At 38.2% G+C, this 20815-nt stretch overlaps 1 protein-coding gene across 2 annotated transcripts in view; it reads right to left on the bottom strand.

Annotated features, from left to right (window-relative positions):
• SSH2 (slingshot protein phosphatase 2) overlaps positions 1-20815 on the bottom strand; it is a 244279-nt gene that overhangs the window by 177844 nt on the left and 45620 nt on the right. Inside the window, exon 2 of one of the 2 annotated variants that reach the window (XM_035027658.1) lies at positions 12916-12996. The exons of the other annotated variant lie outside the window; for it this stretch is intronic. Coding sequence (XP_034883549.1) covers positions 12916-12996 — 81 coding nt within the window. The remainder of the gene's footprint in view (positions 1-12915; positions 12997-20815) is intronic. 2 annotated transcript variants of the gene reach the window in all.

Here is a 20815-nt window from a genome sequence, read left to right as displayed (position 1 = left end):
GAGAGGCAGAGGGAGAAGCAGGCTCCCAAGGAGCAGGGAGCCCGATGCGGGACTCGATCCCAGGACCCTGGGATCATGACCTGAGCCAAAGGCAGACGCTTAACCATCTGAGCCACCCAGGCACCCGGTTTTTTTTTTTTTTTAGAAGATTTATTTACATATTTGAGAGAGAGAAAGAGAGTAAGGGGAGGGGCAAAGGGAAAGGAAGAGAGAGAGAATCCTTAAGCAGACTCCCCACTGAGCATGGAGCCCAACTCAGGGCTTGATCCCAGGACCCTGAGATCATGACCTGAGCAGAAATCAAGAACCGGTTCCTTAACCAACTGAGCCACCCAGGCACCCTGTTGGTATTTTAACAATAGGAGATAATTCCATATTAACTCATATGGAAACACCTTGATGGACATCTAGGATATTTTGAATTTTTTACTATTATAAATAACTTTGCTATAAATATGCTTGAATGTATGAAATTTCACATATATAGGAAAATTTCTGGAGGATAAATTTCTAGGGCAAATGCTATGGACATAGAGAATTTTGATAGATATTTCCAAAATGTCCTCCATGGAGGTCATTCTAATTTACAGTCCACCAACAATATATAGCATTGCTGCTTCCCTTCTGTCTCTGCCAACACAACACAATATCACATTTTTTTGATCTTTGCCAATCTGACAGGTAAATAATGGTATTGGTTGTGAGGATTATTGAATGTTTTTTCATATGGTGAAGAGCCACTTCTATAGCTTGCTGTGAAAGTCTGTTAATTTCTTTTGCACATTGTTCTGTTAGGTTTCTGATCTTTAAAAAAACTGCATAACACATTATGTATTATAGAAACTGGCTCTTTATCATATGTGTTGAAAATCTTTTTCCAACGTGTTGTCTTGTGACTTTGTTTATAGGATCTTTTAAAGTAGAATTTTTGGCTTCATGTATTTGAATTTATCAATTCTTTTTAAGATTTTATTTATTTATTTGACAGAGAGAGAAAGACAGCAAGAGAGGGAACACAAGAAGGGGGAGTGGGAGAGGGAGAAGCAGACCTACCGCCAAGCAGGGAGCCCGATGTGGGGCTCAATCCCAGGTCCCTGGGATCATGACCGGAGCTGAAGGCAGACGCCTAACGACTGAGCCACCCAGGTGCCCCATTTTATCAATGTTTTCTTTTATGGTCTCTGGGTTTTGTGTCTAACGGCTTCAGAGTTAATATTACCATAGTTTACCTAACCATTCCCTTTCTCCTATTATTAGACATATTCACTAAAATTTTAGTACTATACTTTTTACATTTTTTTAGAAGAAGTTTTCAAGAATTAGATTTCCATGTCAAAGAGTTTGACATTATTATAACTTTTGACTGAACTGTCAGATTGCCAGGATTTATAATCTTCACCAATATAATTATCAAGTTAAGATGTACACATGAATATCATGCACAGATCTTTTCCAAATATATATTTATACTAGCATTATTCAAATCTACAGTTAGGCTTATAATCCACAGTTTAAAACCTTGCCTCACACTTCTACAGAATCTGACCAGCCTAAGAATTGCTGTTATTTCCTGGGAGGAAAAAAAGTGAACAAATTCTTCTGGAGCAAAGAGGGAATTCAGAGGACTCTCCTGGAAAATCCTGAGAAAGTAACTTGGCAAATTAAGCATTGCAGTAGAGTCAAAAGAAGACAGCAGCATTTAAATTCAAGGCTGTACTTCACCATTCACTTCGTTCTTTCCCTTCCCAAGAGCAATGTCCCTTCCTTCCAACATTCTTTCCAAGTATCTTGAGGTTCTAGCCACCATGTAACATTTCTCAGTCAGCTTCTTCCTTTAGATGTCTTCTGCCTGGCTCCCGGATCAGTCCTTCAAGTTCTTTAAGTTCATGTAAGGCCAGGAAATAAGATGTTGATCCAAAGTGGAAAATGCAGTCCCAGCCCATGCATGCCAAGAGAGCACTTCCTCATGTAAATGTACCTAGTACAGCTATAGCAGAGATTCCCAGATTCTTTGGGGCTCTCTCTCTCATTTGCTGAAAATTCATATACTGCTTGCAATACTTTTTGCTGTCCCTTCTCCTTGCTGCCTCCTAGAGGTCTCTTTAAAGAAGCATTTTAGGAGAAAAGAATATTATAAGTTCATAATCATAAATTTTATGATGCTCCTGGAAATTTGGTACAGTGTCATGATGGGAATGCTTGTCAGACCGGACAGAAGAGTCACAAGCCTGGGGCAGATTCCAAGCACATGTCTGACAGGCAGTATAGCTTGGTGAGCAGAGCCTTGGAAATCAGACTTGAACTTCACCACTTACTAGATGTGTGACACTAAGCATATCCCTGAATTATTCTGAACTAAAATATCAACATGTTAGAGAGGCCCTTCTTGACCATCCTTTATCTAAATGGCTATTGTGCCTTGTTATTATTATTATTTCTCCATTGGTATTTTTCATTGCACTATCACATTTTATAATGGAATACTTATTTTTTTTTTTTATTATGTGTGTTCCCCTGTAAGTTCCATTAAGGATGGGGTTTGATTTGTTCACCACTGGATACTCATTGCCTAGCATCATACCCACCACAGAGTAGACTCAAATAACTGTAGAATAAATGAGCTCAGTTTCATTACCCCTAAAACATTATTCACATCAGAGATGTAATATGAGATAATACATGTAAAAACATTTACTACAGAACCAGGAACATGGTTAGAGTTCAACAAATGTTAGCCATTATTTTAGTTATAGTTCTCAGCAAGTCATGGCCTTTATAGCTTAATTTTCCTAACTGTAAAGTGAAAGGAAAAGTTACTAACCCTTCTCTGCTGCCAAAGTACACTGTAAAATTACAAAAAATAAACAAAAGGCATTAGGAGGAACTCAGAAGATAGGATCCATTAAGATTAACAATTTGTTAAATTTACAACTCTCCCATGACATTTGTCTTCATCAGGGCCATCAACTGCTCTCTCCAGGGTTAGCAGTTCTTGCCTAATAGTCTGAAATTGCAAGTTCACTACGACTTCACCCCAACCACTGAGTAAAAAGGTATTTGGGGAAGCAAATTAGGGTTGAGAAGGACTGTGTTTGAATACAACAGTGGCAGCACTCTAGAAATTCCCAGAAAGAATGAAGAATTAATCCGGCATAAAATACTCCAGTGAGGGGCATGTAGGTGGCTCAGTCGTTAAGCGTCTTCCTTCGGCTCAGGTCATGATCCCAGGCTCCTGGGATCGAGCCCCACATCGGGCTCCCTGCTCGACGGGAAGCCTGCTTCTCCCTCTCCCACTCCCCCTGCTTGTGTTCATTCTCTCACTGTGTCTCTCTCTAATAAATAAATAAAATCTTCTTAAAAAAAAATAAATAGGGGCACGAGGGTGGCTCAGTCGTTAAGAGTCTGCCTTCAGCTCGGGTCATGGTCCCAGGGTCCTGGGATCGAGCCCCACATTGGGCTCCTTGCTTGGTGGGGGAGCCTTCTTCTCCCTCTCCCTCTGCCTGTCTGCCGCTCCCCCCTGCTTGTGCTCTCTCTCTCAATATCTCTCTCTGTGTCAAATAAATAAATAAAATCTTAAAAAAAAATACTCCAGTGATATATCCAATTTCCGGTGATATGTACTACCTTACCTCTTGAAACATGAACTAGATTGTTATTAAGCCACCTCCTCTTTCCCTAAACTTCTGTCAAGAGTGTGTCTTTACAGGGGTGCCTGGGTGGCTCAGTCAGTTAAGCATCTGCCTTCGGTTCGGGTCATGATCCCAGGGTCCTGGGATCGAGCCCCGCATCTGGCTCCCTGCTCAGTGGGAAGCCTGCTCCTCCCTCTCCCACTCCCCCTGCTTGTGTTCCTGCTCTCACTATCTCTCTCTCTGTCAAATAAATAAATAAAATCTTTAAAAAAAAAAGAGAGAGAGTGCGTCTTTACAATATCCCAAATTCAGTCTTCAGATGCCCCCAGATCTATAATCTTATAATTCCTCTCTAGAGAATTTCTAAGAACCATGATTCTCAACTTTGGCTGCATGAAGTACCACCTATGGACCTCTGTAAAGAATAAAGATGTCCAAGACCCACTGAATGAGAAAGTTGCTAAGGTGAGATTTGAGTCTCTCTCTGTTTAGAAAGCTCCACAGATTATTCGGGTGCAAAAAACAGAGCTGAGAACCACTATTCTATTTGCCCCTGACCTCCTAGCACCAGAAAAACAATATTCCGTTCAGGGGCAAAGGCAATCGGCACAAGGATAGAAGCTCGGAGTGTCAGGCAGACTTGGCTGTCACCACCAGTGTGGTCACACACTTCAGGCAGGCCTCTGTCTCCTCAGCTTTAAATGGGAAATACTAAAAGCACTTAACCTCAAAGACTTGGATTCAGCACTAACTTGTATGAAAATCACCCAGAATGTCAGGCAAATAATAAGTGCTAAATAGATTGCCTTGCTCACCTTTCAAAGGGTGAATTATTTCCAAACTGCAATCTAAAAAAAGGCTGTATAATTTTATTAATGAAAAAACCTACAAGTCATGCCATCTTCTGATTTTCTTGCTTTCCTAAACCAAAATAAGGGACAAGTACACCTGAACAGGCCCCGCCTCAGATTATGAAAGCAGAATAACTCAGCTAGTCGGAGCTTTTATTTGGCTGATTTTATAAATTAGGCCAACCTCTTGGGGTCTGCCTGCAGTTGTTTCACTGCTACGTTATGTATCCACGTGCCAGATATCTCCAAAACATGTCTATGGTCAAAAGAAGGACCAGAAGTCGAACCAATATAAATCCAGCACAGGGTAAGCATGGTGTGCCTGAAGCATCATTTTTAGATTCCATTACCCAAGGCATTAAATATGTGCAACTTCTATGTTAGGCACTATGGAGAATACAAGGATGTATGAGAGAACATTTCTGGCCCTTCAGTGATCATTTTATGAATTTAAATACTATATTTTATTTATTTTTTAAAGATTTATTTATTTATGAGAGAGAGAGAGTGAGAGCACGTGTGCAGCAGGGAGGGGAAGAGAGAGTTAAGTAGATTCCGTGCTGAGCATGGAGCCCAATGCAGGGCTCGATCTCACGACCCTGCGATCATGACCTGAGCTGAAACCAAGAGTCAGAGGCTTAACCAAGTGCACCATCCAGGCGCCCCTAAATAATATATTTTAGAAGTGGCCACAAGTTACTCACGCCACAAGGCAAATAAAGGATGGTGAAGAAAAGGAAAGATGGTCAAGATGTCCATTTCTTCCTCCTCCTCCCCTACAGAGCTAGACCATAAACTTCAATTGAGCCCAAAGATACTCTACGGAAGAGATGGTGAGACCAGGGAATCCTACATTTGCCCCTGCTCTCTACGTAGCACAGAAAATGTGCTGGGCCTTCTAAGTACCTTATATAGTCATCTTATTTAATTCTAACAACTCTCTGAGACAGGTATTATTATTATCCCCATTTTATAGACGGGAAAGTGAGGCTTAGAGAAGTGAAGTCACAAAGCCAGTAAGTGGTGGAGCTGGGACTGTGACCCAGGTTGTCTGAACCTTGTGCCTGAGCTCTTTATTACATGATGCTGAGCCCTGGTCTGGGGGCCAAAGAGGGTCATCTAAAGAACATAGCCTCATGCTCACATCAAAATCATATGGTCAAGAATTCACGATAGTGGTTATCTTGGGGGTTGAGGGTGATGATGGTTGGGAAGGTGAATAGTGACTAAAAGGGAGAAAGGGGGGGTGTTAGCAGAAGGGGGAATTGGTGGAGGGGAGGGGTAATACTCCATTTCTTGATCTAGGTATGGTTACACAGTTTCTTGATGTGTATGAAAATTCATCAAGATATACATAAAAGTGCAAGATAAGTGCACTTCTCTGTATGTATATTTTATTTCAAAAAAAGTATTATATACGAAGTCTAAAAGCGGTCTTTAATATTTTGTCTTTATGCTAGCTCCTAGCGGTATTGACACAGGAAGAATAAGTCTTCATAACTTCATGGAAAACCTGGCCCTTAATTGACACAGGTTCATTGAGGATTTGGATCACCAAATTTCAGTATCTTGTTCCTTTTTTAACAGAAGCCTAGCCAAGGAATTTCACTGAATAAAAGTTAAATGCATTGTAACTGAGTTATCAAATGCAAAGTCAACTCTTAGGATTCTAGTCAATGTCTTATTTTGTCCATTCTTCAAGGAAACAGATGTTACAGACGTTGCAGACTGGAGCTCTGATTCAGGAGATGCAAAAATTAGTAGAGAGTTAAAACATCATTCTTGGGGCGCCTGGGTGGCTCAGTTGTTAAGCGCCTGCCTTCGGCTCAGGTCATGATCCCAGGGTCCTGGGATCGAGCCCCACATCGGGCTCCCTGCTCAGCAGGAAGCCTGTTTCTCCCTCTCCCACTCCCCCTGCTTGTGTTCCCTCTCTAGCTGTCTCTCTGTCAAATAAATAAATAAAATCTTTAAAAAAAAAAAAACATCGTTCTTAATCCCTCATTCACATGAGAATAATCCTGGGACCACTTAAAAAATACCTATACCTGGGTCCCACTCACAGAGATCCTGATTTAACTGGACTGGGGTGAGACTCTTATTAAATTATTTTAAAAGGTCACCAGGTGATTCTAATGTGCAGACGCAATGAGAACTACTGAGTTAAATGATAAGGGTAATTCTTTTTTCTTTTTGTCCTTACAATTTTTTATTTATTTATTTTTAATATTATGTTATGTTAATCACCATACATTACATCATTAGTTTTTTATGTAGTGTTCCATGATTCATTATTTGCATATAACACCCAGTGCTCCATGCAGAATGAGGGGTAATTCTTTTTTTTTTTAATTTTTATTGTTATGTTAATCACCATACATTACATCATTAGTTTTTGATGTAGTGTTCCATGATTGTTTGTGTATAACACCCAGTGCTCCATGCAGAACGTGCCCTCTTTAATACCCATCACCAGGCTAACCTATCCTCCCACCCCCCGCCCCTCATGAGAGGTAATCCTTAAAATAGCCTTTATATACCCAAGATTACTAAGAATCTCATTTTCCCTCAGATAAGTCACTCAAGAGGGTAAGATTTTTAAAAAGAAAAGTTGAAAATTATTTCTCATTTGTTACTCTAAGATAAAATAGTTGAACAATGCTTTCTGATTATATCTTATTCTGGAACAAAGAAAAATAAGTTTGACATCACAGGCGGTAGATCTTCTGTGTTATTTCTTCAGTAATGGCAACCACAATGGTGACCACAATGGTCATTCCAAGTCGTTTATTTACTCATAGCAGTGATAATCTTTTGTGAATTCTTGTTCGAATTCCTTCTGCTCATGGTGTGACTCTCCTTTTCAGAGAAAGCAGTGAGTTGTTTTTTTTTTTTAATGATTATTATGCTATTCATGTGTGGTGGTAGTGGGATATCTGTTTAAATGTGTACATTATTTTAATGTAATTGTTTTGTGGGTGGGTCACCTTTGGAAAATATTTCATTATAGTTTTATATTCTACACTTGCAACCTGTTTCATGATAAATTGATATGTTGTCCTTTGTAATTTCTACATTTTGTGTTTGTACTTTTTCATTCATTTTAAACCTAGTTCATGTAAAATAGAAATATTTTATACGTCAATGCAGTATTTACCTTCTTTTGGTCAGCTCTGAAATATCTTTAATCTATATATCTATATCTAATCTGTTTTAAATTTTACTTGCAGTTTCATTTACAAAAACAAAAACAAAAACAAAATTTATTTGTTTAGATCAGACTCCCTCCAAAGGGAAAGATAGGAATACCATTCATGGTGAAACTATGTTTTTTGCTACCGGCAACACTTTTATCCCATTCTCTGACCAGGTGCCCTAATCAGTAATTGCTCTACTATGCAGCAGAGGTGATGCAGAAACAATTCAAATAACCCTCAACTCTGGTGGGACAGCTGTTTGCTGGTGGCTAACTGGTCATTTGGAAGTCATAATAAAACTCACATCTCCTTAGCAACAAATTTTCACTTTTTTCCTTTTTATATTTGTGTATGTTGTCCAGTGAAATGCTATCTCTGCAAATTAGCCTGAAAAAAGGAAAAAATACAGTACTAAGAGCTGAATGAAGGTAAATACAAATCATCAGAAATGACCAGATGTACATACTGTCGGCCTACACACCATCACCACCTTCCATCCAACTACTTTGGTTATCATTGTATCTGTAGGTTTATCCACAACATACAGTGTGTGTTCTGCTCACAATCTCTAGAGTCTTACAGAAGTAGATATAGTGACCATAGCAGTTTTCCCCTTTTAAATATAGTTTTACTTTCTGAGCTAATAAATCATTCATTGTTTTGATCATCCCATATACCACATTCCAAGACTTAAAATATACAAGAAAAACAAGATGCTTCAGAAGGATTCTAAAGATTAAAGACCCTTCTATTTTCAATCCATAGGCTGGCTACTCAATAGCAGGCCTTGAATTAGGGCTTGCTTATCTTAACATTAATAACTTTTTACAATTCTTAAATCCTTTATCTTAAACTTAGTGAGGTTAAATATTCTCTCTCCAAAGCCATTCTCCCACTCTACAAAATGTCTACACGTGAAAACTTCCACAGAAGTTGCTATCTAGAAGGACACTGCTATGTTCTGAGACAGCTGTCCTGCCCTAGAAAAGAATACAAATCTACAGTTTAAAAATATAAAGAGCACTGGGTGTTATATGCAACTAATGAATCACTGAACATTACATCAACAACTAATGATGTACTATATGTTGGCTAACTGAAGTTAATTACAAAATAAAAATGTAAAGTATGCTAAACCAAATAATTCTTATTTTAGATTTTCCTTTCTTTTTGTCTGCCTTCTCCATATTGGATCCGAGGATGGCCTTTTCTTTTTTTCTTTCTTTAATAACAAAAGGCTAACACTCCTTCCTTTCACTGGGCTAATCAAACAAAATGCTGTTTTGATTGCATGGAAGGAAAATGCATTCCTGACAAGGATTTAATATCCAAGCAAAAGAATGAAATAGACCACAAAAATAGTATGACCACCTACGTGTGTCCCTCCTGTTTGGTAGGGTGAGAGTGGGGTCAGACAAGCAGGGAAAGGAGAGAAAGAAACTGCTGTATTTTGAGGAAATAAACTGATGTAACAAGCATTTTCCTGACCTCCAGGCTGGGGAAGATATAACCCTGCAACAGTAATGAATGTACTTGTTTCTAGTTGAACCCCCACAAACATGATAATTGGAATTCCAGCTCACACAGAGCTTTTTCTCCTTTAAGGCAGGACAGCAGCAGGTATGAGGATGGAGAGTGGAGAGGACTCTCAGGAGTCTCAGTGGAGCTGCAGCCCCCAGTTACCCCAACCTACTTTAGTCACTGCCTACCTTCTTTCTTATCTGAAGCTGAAGTGAAACTCCTGCAGCTGGAGCCAGTGTCTTCTTCCTCTGTGACCTTTGCTAGTCACATTATCAACCCTGCTCCGGGGCAGACAGTCCCTTTTCCCATTATGGAGGCATCCAACAACCCTGTGCACAGCAAAGGGAACAAGAAGCTGCTTCTATTCAGTAGAAGCTGAATAGGACCAGAGAAGAGACAGAAGCCTTTCTACACTCCTCCCCTCTCTTCCAAGAAAGCCCCAGGAGATCTAAGGCAGTCAGCCCTCTTCCAGAGAGAGCTACCCCTTCTTTGCCTCTAGCCAAATTTCTTTCCACTCATCCACATATTTCTTTTCTTCTCCCCATGTACTGCATATGAATGATTTTCTCCTCTCCTTTTCATGGTTTTCCATGAATATCCATAAAATTAACTTGTTGAAGTATAAAGTATACAATTCTCCTAAGGGTAGATTTAAAAAAAAATTCAGCTTTATTGAGGTATAATTGACAAATGAAATTGTAAGGTTTTAGAGTGTACATCATAGTGATTTGAGATACATATAAATTGTGAAAAGATTCCCCTCATTTGGTTAGTTAATATATTCATCACTTCACACATTTATCTTCTTTGTGTGTGAGAACATTTAAGTTCTGCTTTTTTAGCAATATCAATTATAAAATGCAATGTTATTGACTACAGTCACCATGTTTTATGTTAGAGCTTCAGATCTCATTCACCCTATAGCTAAAAGTTTGCTGTTAGGGTGGATTCTATACTTTATGCCTAACCTCCATAGCCCTGGGCCCAGCAATTAGTACATGATAGTCAATCAATGCTTGGAGAATGAATGAATGAATGCATGTATGCGTAAGTGAATTAATGAATACAGCCAACCAAAGTCATAATTCTGTTATCCTGAGATTGAAGAGAAAGCTCTTCAGTGATTGACTTTATCTCCTACTCTTCTTTACAACAGTTAACTTCTATTTCAAATAGTTATCAAGATCCCATACCATTTCCTTTGAAGAAAATTCAAACTGGGGATTTCAATCAGTTTACTCTCCAAACAATTTTGTTTTCAAGTTTAAGCCTTCATACTAGGGAAGGAGCTCTTCAATCTCCTTTAACGTGAGGGACGGGATGCTGAGGAAAGGGGGAAAAAAAAAAAGTATGGGAAGTACTCTCTAAGCAAACAAAACAGGAGAATTCAATACTTTTTAAAAGCTAGCCAGTACACTGTGAATTGTGCAAGACTGTTGAATCGCAGATCTGTACCTCTGAAACAAATAATGCAATATAGGTTAAGAAAAAAAAAAGAAGAAGAAGAAGAAGGTAGCAGGAGGGGAAGAATGAAGAGGGGGAAATCGGAGGGGTAGACGAACCATGAGAGACGATGGACTCTGAAAAACAAACTGAGGGTTCTAGAGGGGAGGGAGGTGGGGGATGGGTTAGCCTGGTGATGGGTATTAAAGAGGGCACGTTCTGCATGGAGCACTGGGTGTTATGCACAAACAATGAATCATGGAACACTACATCTAAAACTAATGATGTAATGTATGGTGATTAACATAACAATAAAAAATTAAAAAAAAAAAAAGCTAGCCAGTACATGTAACCACTTTTGCCTTATGAAGAGGAAAAGACAACAAACCTGACTTAAATGAAAGCCCTGGCAATAAAATAAAGCAATCCAGAATTATCTGCAAATACATATACCCAACTAATTATATCTCAGAGAACCATTAAAACTAGGGTCATCTTTTCCCCACATGTGTACAACTTCATAAAAATATTCTTCATATAGATTGCCAAGCACTGGTCTCTTTAAGACAAAATCAGCCAAAACATAAGCCAGTTTAATCCAGAGGATGCCAGGGCAGACTGAACAAAATAAATCTTGAGGAAAGTATATAAAGAGCCTTGGTATATATTCCATCAATGATGATGCTGCCTGCTGATAATGAGATCACTGATGGGTGGCAGCTGAGATCTGAGGTCAGTGCTGCCCGTGCTTATCACACAACACCGTGCAAAGAATATAACCTTTCCACCCTCAGTCTGTCATCTGCAAAATGTTGATAATAAATGAATGTTCACATGAATTCCTCAGTTAATGTTTTCAAGCATTAGGGAATGAGCACAGCTCCAGCTATTAGTGAGTGAGTCACAATAACTAACTTCCTGCCATTCCACACTCATCATCAATGCTGAATGAAGTGCAACCAGATAAGTCAATGTAATAGTTGAAGAGGTCCTGAAATAGTGATCACTTTCTTTGTGCAATAAAGGTGAAGTAAAGAAGACAGTTTATGAGTTGGCAGTACTATGGTGATATACTTAAGAGGCACAGCTCACTTCGAGAGTCAGAGTTTCCATTGGTGAAACTTTAACAATATTTATAGAGTGCCTACTATGTACAGTTAACATCCCAAAATAGACCGAATCCAGATTTTATCATCAAGGTTTGTAGAACCTAGTTTTAGCCATGGCTAGCAAAGCAGTTATCCTGTTGGAAGAGATACTTAAAATTTTTAAAAGTCAATTTAAGAGCACCTGGGTGGCTCAGTCAGTTGAGCATCCACCTTCAGTTCAGCTCATGATCCCAGGGTCCTGGGATGGAGCCCTGCATCAGGCTCCCTGCTTAGCAGGGAGCCTGCTTCTCCCTCTCCCTCTGTCTGCCCCCCTCATGCTCTCTCTTGCTCTCTCTCTCTCAAATAAATAAATCTTAAAAAAAATAAAATAAAAGTCAATTTAAGTCCTCTAGCTTCAGCCTGATTGCATGGGTAATTTGCAATAATTAAGCAATTATGTTGGGGATCAGGTAAGATAAACAAAATTTATAACGTCTCATGAAATATAGTTAGATAGTTCCACATTTGAAATGACCCAGTAATTACAACACTATTTAGCTTAACATTATCAATAGTCAGGATGTGTTAGGTCTATGTACGTGGGGAATAAAGGTCCAGTGGCAGCACCAATACCAAGCAGTTGCTATGGGGAAAGGGAAACTACTGACAATTAAAAAATGTAAAAACCCACAAAACAATCATTCTTTATTGAGGGAGAACTCACTCTAAAGTTCCAGGATACAACATTTCTCTACTTTGTAGATATGCCCTGAGTGGAGATTATTATGCATACATATACACCATACTACTTACATATACACTGATTTGCTTTCACAGACTATGTATTTGGCTGAGAGACGCCAAACAGATGAAATGATAGGCACTATCTCAGTCACATTTAAGAGCCAAATTTACCCAAAAAGCTTTCACTTGAAATACCAAAGGCTGTATAAAAACATACACCGGGGCGCCTGGGTGGCTCAGTCGTTAAGCATCTGCCTTCGGCTCAGGTCATGATCCCAGGGTCCTGGGATCAAGCCCCACATTGGGCTCCCTGCTCCATGGGAAGCCTGTTTCTCCCTTTCCCACCCCCCCGCTTGTGTTCCCTCTCTCGCTGTGTCTCCCTCTGTCAAATAAATAAATAAAATCTTTAAAAATATATAAATAAAAAAAACATATACCTACATACATTGGAACCACTAAAGATATCTGATTCTTCACATTCGCAGCAAAGTAACACTGCTGATTCACTGTCTTCCAAATGAGAGCTCTGTAATATAAACAACATCATTTCAGAGATCTAAATGAATGGGGCCATGGGCATGAAGGAAAAGCCAGCAGAAATCACTGAGTCATGTTAGCTCATAGGTGAGAAGTTGCAATCCTGATTAGTGATGACTATTTTGGAGAGAATAAAGCCAACAAGTTGATTGGTTAGGTGACTGGAAAATTGAGGAATGTTTGATTAGCTGAAGCATTTTCTATGCTTTCCAATTTGGGCAATGGGGTGTCCCTTTTCTGTAAAGATGGTGCTACTAACCCTTTATAGTGTGTACTCTGAATACTTCTCAGAATGGGGTAGGTTTCTGTTCATTTATCCTCATATCCAAAGGTACATATTTGTTGGTTTTTTTTAAGATTTTATTTGTTTATTTGACGGAGGGGGGAGGAGGGAGTACAAGCAGGCAGAGCGAGAGGGAGAAGCAGGCTCCCCCCCCGAGCAGGGAGCCCAATGTGGGCCTTGATCCTAGGACCCTGGGATCATGACCTGAGCCGGAAGCAGACGTTTAACCGACTGAACCACCCCCCAGGCTCCCCCAAAAGTACATATTTGTTATGACTGTTTATAGGACATGACTGGAGTATCTAACCACTAGCCTCATTAGCCCTCTGCTAACAAGTGTTTATAAGAACAGCCAAAAGATATGCCCTACCCAAGTCCCTCTGACAGATGCCAGAAAACCATTTAAAACCCTTCTTTCACTATCCAATCTCCTTTTCAATATCTGTCTAGAAGACAGATAAGGAAAAGGAGACAAAGAAGTGAAACAATTAGCTGGTAACACTGGAGTATTTTTCCCTTATGACTACCACCACCACAAAAGAGAAGGAAAAAAGCTCTAACTCTGACCCATTAAGTTCCATCCAAATGTTTGTTATTTGAGTAACAGCTGCTGGAAACTGAGCTGTCCCTACATAGAGATGTAGATGCTTATGTCATCAAAACTTCTCACTATCATATTATCCAGCAATCCCACTTCTGGGTATAAATCCAAAAGAACTGAAATCAGGATCTAGAAGAGATGTCCGCACTCTCATGTTCGTTGCAGCACTATTTACAATAGCCAAGATAATGGAATCAACCCTGATGTCCAACAATAGACAAATGGTTAAAGAAAAAGTGACACATACATACAATGGAATATTATTCAACCTGAAAAAAGGAAGTCCTAAGTGAAATAAGCCAGTCACAGAAAGATGAATACTACAGGATTCCACTTATTTGAGGTGTCTAAAATAATCAAACTCACAGTAGCAGAGAGGTAGAATGAATGGTGGTTGCCAGGGGGCTAAGGGAGAGGAATAAATGGAGAATTTTTGTTTAATGGGTATAAAGTTTCAGTATTATAAGATGAAAAAGTTATAGAGATCTGCTGTGCCACATAGTGCCTACTGTTAACAATACTCTATTGTGCATTTAAAATTTTTGTTAGGAGGGCAGATCTCATGTTAAATGTTCTTACCACAAAACAAATAACAACAACAAAAAATGCAAAGAGGCACAAGGAAACTTTTGGAGGTGACAGATTGGTTTAGTGATGGTAACAGTGATGGTTTCACAGGGTGTGCATATGTTCAAATTCATCAAATTGTATATATTAACTATGCAGTTTTTTGTTTATCAATTGTATCTCAATAAAGCTCTTAAATAAATGACAAACTTCTCACTACTACTGGCTGAAATTTAATCATATATAACTACTCTGTGGCTATCCTAGTTGACTGCTACTTTGATTTTTCAAAGCTCAAACTATGTTTCAATCCACTGAATACCCTCAGAGATTTAGAGTTTTAGAGTGCAAATAAATGAAAGTAAAGCTCAGACTATTCCTGGTAACTGCCTTCTCCTGGTTTATTTCCTTCTTACTTTTTTCCTACCCTGATCCTTTGCCTACTTTGGTTTTCCTTCTTACAACCAAATCTCATCTTCCATTATCCCTCCCTCTTCCTCTTTTAGAAAATAAACAGAAACCAAATATTTAAAACCACTTTTTAAATCCTGCAAATGCAAAAATCTCTTTATTTCTTATTCCCTTGCATTTTGGAGGGGGGAAAAATAAGAACAAGATTTATAAGATTTATTTTAGTGGGGGGGAGAGAATCTCTTTATTTCTTACTCCCTTGTATTTTGGAGGGGGGAAAAATAAGAACAAGATAAATAAGATTTATTTTAGTGGGGGGGGGGAGAATCTCAAGCAGACTCCCCGCTGAGTGTGGAGCCTAACACGCGATTTCATGACCCTGAGATCATGACCTGAGCCCAAATCAAGAGTTGGACCCTTAGCCAACTGAGACACCCAAGCACCCTGGGAAAAAACATTTACTTTCCATTTGTGTTTTTTAAAAATCAGGTTACAAAATACTTGAAGACTTCTAAAAGTCATTATCAGAAAAGGCATAATAAAAAAAATAAAATATCTGAAGGAATTAATGTAGAAATCAAAACTGCATGCAATTCTCCCAAATTCTCATATCACAACAGATGATAACATAGGTAATATTAAGCATATTAAAAGTGGCTTGTCACTACCACAGTGTATACAATTAATCCAAATTACACAGTTAAGATTTTAAAGTTTTCATTCCTGTAAATATTTCAGCATGTTTACATGAGCTCTTTTAAAATAGCTTCTAAAAAGGAGGTCCTGTAATGACTTGCACTCCTAAAGTTATTTTAAGATTTTATTGCATACTTATTAATTGCAATTTAATTCATTAAGATACAAGGTATCAATTTAAGTGTGCTGGTAGCATTGAAAATAATTGGCTCATGGAACAAGTATTTACTTGCAAACAACATATTTAGTTCCAAATTAAATTCTAATACTAAAGGAAGACAAAGGATATTTCAAGTTCTTTCCTCTACTTTCTGGGGTACTTGGTAATTCCAGTTCCTGAATTGTTGCTGGGTTCTGCAGCATGAACTGTCTTGCTTATTAACTATAAAGGACTTATTCCAAGAATGAATGAATATTTAGGAATTCTATTAATATAACTTAGCACATTAGGTCAAATGAGAAAAACCGTAAGATTATCTAAAGAGATGTTAAAAAGGATTTGATAAAATTAACGTTTTTAGTAAACTAGGATTAAAAGATGCTTCCCTTATTTACTCCTTAGGTGGGCTTTTACATATATATATATAGTATTCGAGTTGGTAGGCCCTTACCTCAACTTGGCCTTGCCTGAATTTCATATTGAACAAAACCCTCCAGTATTTCTTCTAGCATGAGGCTCCCACTTTATAATGCAGATACCAATTCTCTTTTCTTTTCCTTCTTTCCCTCCTTCCTCCCTTCTTAAAAGTCCCTTTGGCCATTTCAGTAGGAATTTTGAAGAGGATAATGTCAAACTCATATTTTTGCATTAGAAGTGCCAAATCCAAATCTTAACTAAATTGAGTTCATATCCTGGTTCTGCCAGCTACTAGCCATGTGATGTTGAACATTACTTAATCTCCCTGAGCTCATCCATAAATACAGGCACAACAATAGCATCTATCTAATAGGGTCACTGGAAAGATTACATGAGAGATAATATAGGAAAAGCACTTGGCATGACTTAGCTACTGATGTTACTCTGCTGCTGCTGTTGTTGTTAATAATACGATAGTAATAATAATCTCCCTACTAGATGTAAAAGGCTTATAAATTTGCATTAAATTCTCTTTCAAAGAAACTTTTGCTATCTAGGGAAATTTTGCTTCTATAAAATTGTGTTTCACCTCTAAGAGACAACTTTGTATTCCCTATATAACTCTGAAGTATTGAGCTCACAGTGAGTCATTCGTTACTATTTATTGTACCCTTACTATGTATTAAGCAATTTTCTGGGTGCTGAATTAGCTACAGTAAAACTCTAAACAAAAAGGGAAAGATAACTAAACAGGTTCCATAATTGTTTTTGTGTTTTATGGATACAAAAACCACAAAAATAAGGATATGGCTCTGTGGAAATATGCTCCTTTGGCTAAGTATTGTTTGGAGAAAAACAGGGGCTAAGATTGTTGGTAAGGAAAACACATCCATATATAACAAGAAGTCTCAATCCAGAACAGCTTCTAAGCAACAATTATAGTAATAAAATGTTGCAATCTTTATATGGAATGTATGATGCAAGGACTCATGTACTAAGAAGGATGTTTTGAAGAGTGTTAAAATCTAACTTGTGCAGTTACCTAACAATCTGCAAGCAGAAGTCTTAAGAAATAATCCCGCAAGAGTCAAAACCTGTTGCTACTGTTAAGTGTCTTTTATTCTATTCTTGTTATAGTTTATGTGATTTTTAAGAAGCAGAAAACACTATTACATTTCTTTTATCTTTTATTTTTTCATTTATATTTCCTCCCTCAACTTTTTTGGGGGGTTCTAAGTGAACACAATGCAGTTGTTCTTAAACAAACAAACAAACAAACAAAACACTAGAGATTTTGAAAATATACTAATAGACACCAAACCATAAAATATGTGTGTACCTTAAAGCCTGGTGAACACTTTGGGACTGAGAGCTTTTAACCCTTTAAAGGCCAAGGCAAGTCATAGGTCTTATTTATCTTGACACTTACGTGCAGCTGGACTGACAAAGTGATTTCACAGTCTAATGATGACCTAAGTGAGATAACCCTCTCTGCAGTCCCCACCCCAATTACACATTTAAAAACCTTTTTCCTCCCTCCCTTCCCCCCTTCTTCCCTCCTTCCATTACATCCCTATGACTTACTTATTTTTATAACTGGAAGTTTGTGCCTTTTGACTCCCTTTACCCATTTTGCCCACGCTTTCCTCCACCTCTGGGCAGCCACTAATCTGTTCTGTGTGTCTATGAGCTTGGTAAAAACCATGGTTTCAATATATAATATATGCATGTGGCAAACAAAACTCAGAAGGTGTCAAGGAATATTTAAGTTTTCCTCCCATCCCTGCCCTCCCACCTCCTAATTCTCCACAACTCCATTCCCAGAAGTAATCACTATGTGAGCTTCTTGGGTATCTTTTCAGAGATACTGTATGTATATACAAGGATATATACATATCCTTTCTCTCAAGATATACAATGAAAGCACACTACACCTATTTTTCTGTCATTGCCTTTTAAACCTATCTTTGTTTCACTATTTTAAAATAATATAACACAAAATTTACCACCTTAACCATTTTCAAGTATAGAGTTCATTAGTATTAAGTATATTCACATTGTCGTTCAACCAATCTCCAGAACTTTTTCATTTTGCAAAACTAAAACTCCATGTCCATTAAAAAACTCATTTCCCCCCATAGCCCCTGGCAAACCCTACTCTATTTTTATGAATTTGATTGCTCTAAATACTTCATATAAGTGATATTATGCAGTATTTGTCTTTTTGTGACTGGCTTATTTCACTTAGCATGTCTTCAAGGTTTATACATATTATAGTATGTGTCAGAATTATTTCCCTTTTAAGGCTGAATAATATTCCATTGTATATATACACACCACATTTTGTTTATTCATTGGTCAGCAGATATTTATTTCAGTATTTTTGGTCACTGTTATTCCATTGTATAGATGTTCCACAATTCAGTTAATCAGTCTCCTGTTAGTAGACTCAGATTACTTGTAATTGTATTCATATTTTAACTTGCTGTAACAAAATACCTTAAAATTGATGACTTAACATAAATTTATTATCTTTACAGTCAAGAGGTCAGAAGTCCTAAAATCAAAGTGGTGGCAGATCCACGTTCCTTCTGGAGGATCTAGAGGAGTTTTACAGCTCCCCCTCCCCCACTAATTCCTAGGACTTCATAATGTGACTGTATCTTGAGATATGGTCTTTAGAGAGGTGATTAAATTAAAATAAGGTTTATTAGGGTAGGTCCTAATACCTAATACAGTATGACTGGTGTCCTTATAAGAGGAGGAGACCAGGACACAGACACACAGAGAGGAAAGACCATGTGAAGACAGAGATAAGACAGACATCTACCAGCCAAGGAGAGAGATCTCAGGAAAAAAAATCAACCCTGCCAACAACTTAAATTCTGACTTCTAGCTTCCAGAACTATGGGAAAATTAATTTCTGTGGTTTAAGCCACTAGTCTATGGTACTTGTTTTGGCAGCCCTGACGAACTAATATAAGGAGAATCTGTTTCCCTGCCTTTTCCAGCAATTAGAGACCATCTGCATTCCTTGGCTTGTGGCTCCCTTCCTCCATCTTTAACGTCAGGGAAGATGGGTTGAGACTTTCTCATATTTTATCAGTCCAACCTCTTCTCTGTCTCCCTCTTCCACTTTCAAAGGCCCTGGTAATTACATTGCCACCCATTCCAACAATCCAGAATAATCTGCCTATTTTAAATTGGAAACCTTAATTCCATCTGCAATCTTAATTCCCCCCTTACCATGTAACATAATATATTTCCAGGTTCATAGCTGATTAAATGAGGACTCTCTGGGGGCATGATTCTGTCTACCGCAGAATCTTCTTTTCTATAAGTTTTACTGGGGAAAACAATTGTTCTATAGATCTCAATATTCATACCAGTATAGTGGGAAGCACAAACACTACAAGCTATATACTTTGCACAGAAAGAGGATCCTAAAAAATTGGTAGCAGCAACAGCAGAACGTTTGAAATTGCTTTTTCTGGATGACGATTTAAATTTGATTCAACCACAGTATCTCACACAGGCCTTTTTGGAATCAATGGTACAGATCTGCAAGATAATTGGCTAGTATTAAGGATATAACCTATGGCCATTGAAGGACAGCAGTAATTAGACTGAGTGACCTAGAAAGTTTAAATCAGGATGAATTGGTGGTTCCTTCTTCTCAGCATCCAGTTTCTTGTACATATATTTTCTAACCCTTATCTCACTTTATCACAATTATTTCTATATATATTGTTTCCCTCCCTCTAGACTGTTTCTCAACTTGTATCTCCAGGGCCTGGCACACACTAAGCATTCAATAAATGTTCAGTGAATGAGTGACTTACTACTAGTTGGTGCAATTCTTCCTTGTTGCCAATAACAATCACACAAACTGAAGATGAGTTATAATCTTTGTGTGTAGCTACAGTTAAGAGACCAATAGTCTTCTCCAAACACATGATGTCTGTCCTTTAATTAGTCATAGTAGCAACAGCTCCTACTGAAGAGCCAACTGTTACATGAGACACTGCCTCCCTTAGGCTCCAAGTCAGCATGGAGGCTTTAAGCCAAAAGGGCATCTTCATTTCTCAGAGCTACTTAGAAAGTTGGCTTGTCAGTGGCTGACGAAGTCCAGGTATTCATACCTTGATACTCCCTAACTTTGACTTGCAATTTAGCCCATCTCACCTGCAGAGGTATTGTTGCTTTTCACTCTTTTCATGTACCATGTAGCTATTTTATAGTAAGCATCACAAGCATGTTTCCCCCCTCACTACTCCCTTCAGAAGGAATAGGATTTCTCAATGTAAATCTTATCCATCCTTCAAAGATCACTCAAATCCCAGAATTTCAGGAAGCTTCAAAATGATAACTTCAGCCTCACTCATCTCCCTCTCCTCTGAGCCTTCATGGCCTTGGCAGAGTTGGCAAACTGTAGCCTGTTTTCATATGGCCAGCAAACTAAGGATGGTTTTCACATTTTTAAAGGGTTGTTTTTTTTTGTTTGTTTGTTTTTTTAAAGCAAGGAAGAAAATGCAACAGAGACCATTTGTGGCCAGCAAAACCTAAAATATTTACTATCAGGCTTTTAACAGAAAAAGGTTGTCAACCCCTGCCCTAGAGCACACAATTCTGCCCAATGAGAAATTGCCTAGAATTGTCTCTAATCTTTAAGG

Source organism: Mirounga leonina, unplaced genomic scaffold (genome assembly GCF_011800145.1).
Source record: "Mirounga leonina isolate KUSES-001 unplaced genomic scaffold, KU_Mleo_1.0 Mir_200, whole genome shotgun sequence".
Classification (NCBI taxonomy): Eukaryota; Metazoa; Chordata; class Mammalia; order Carnivora; family Phocidae; genus Mirounga; species Mirounga leonina.
This window is presented reverse-complemented; position numbering and strand designations above follow the sequence as displayed.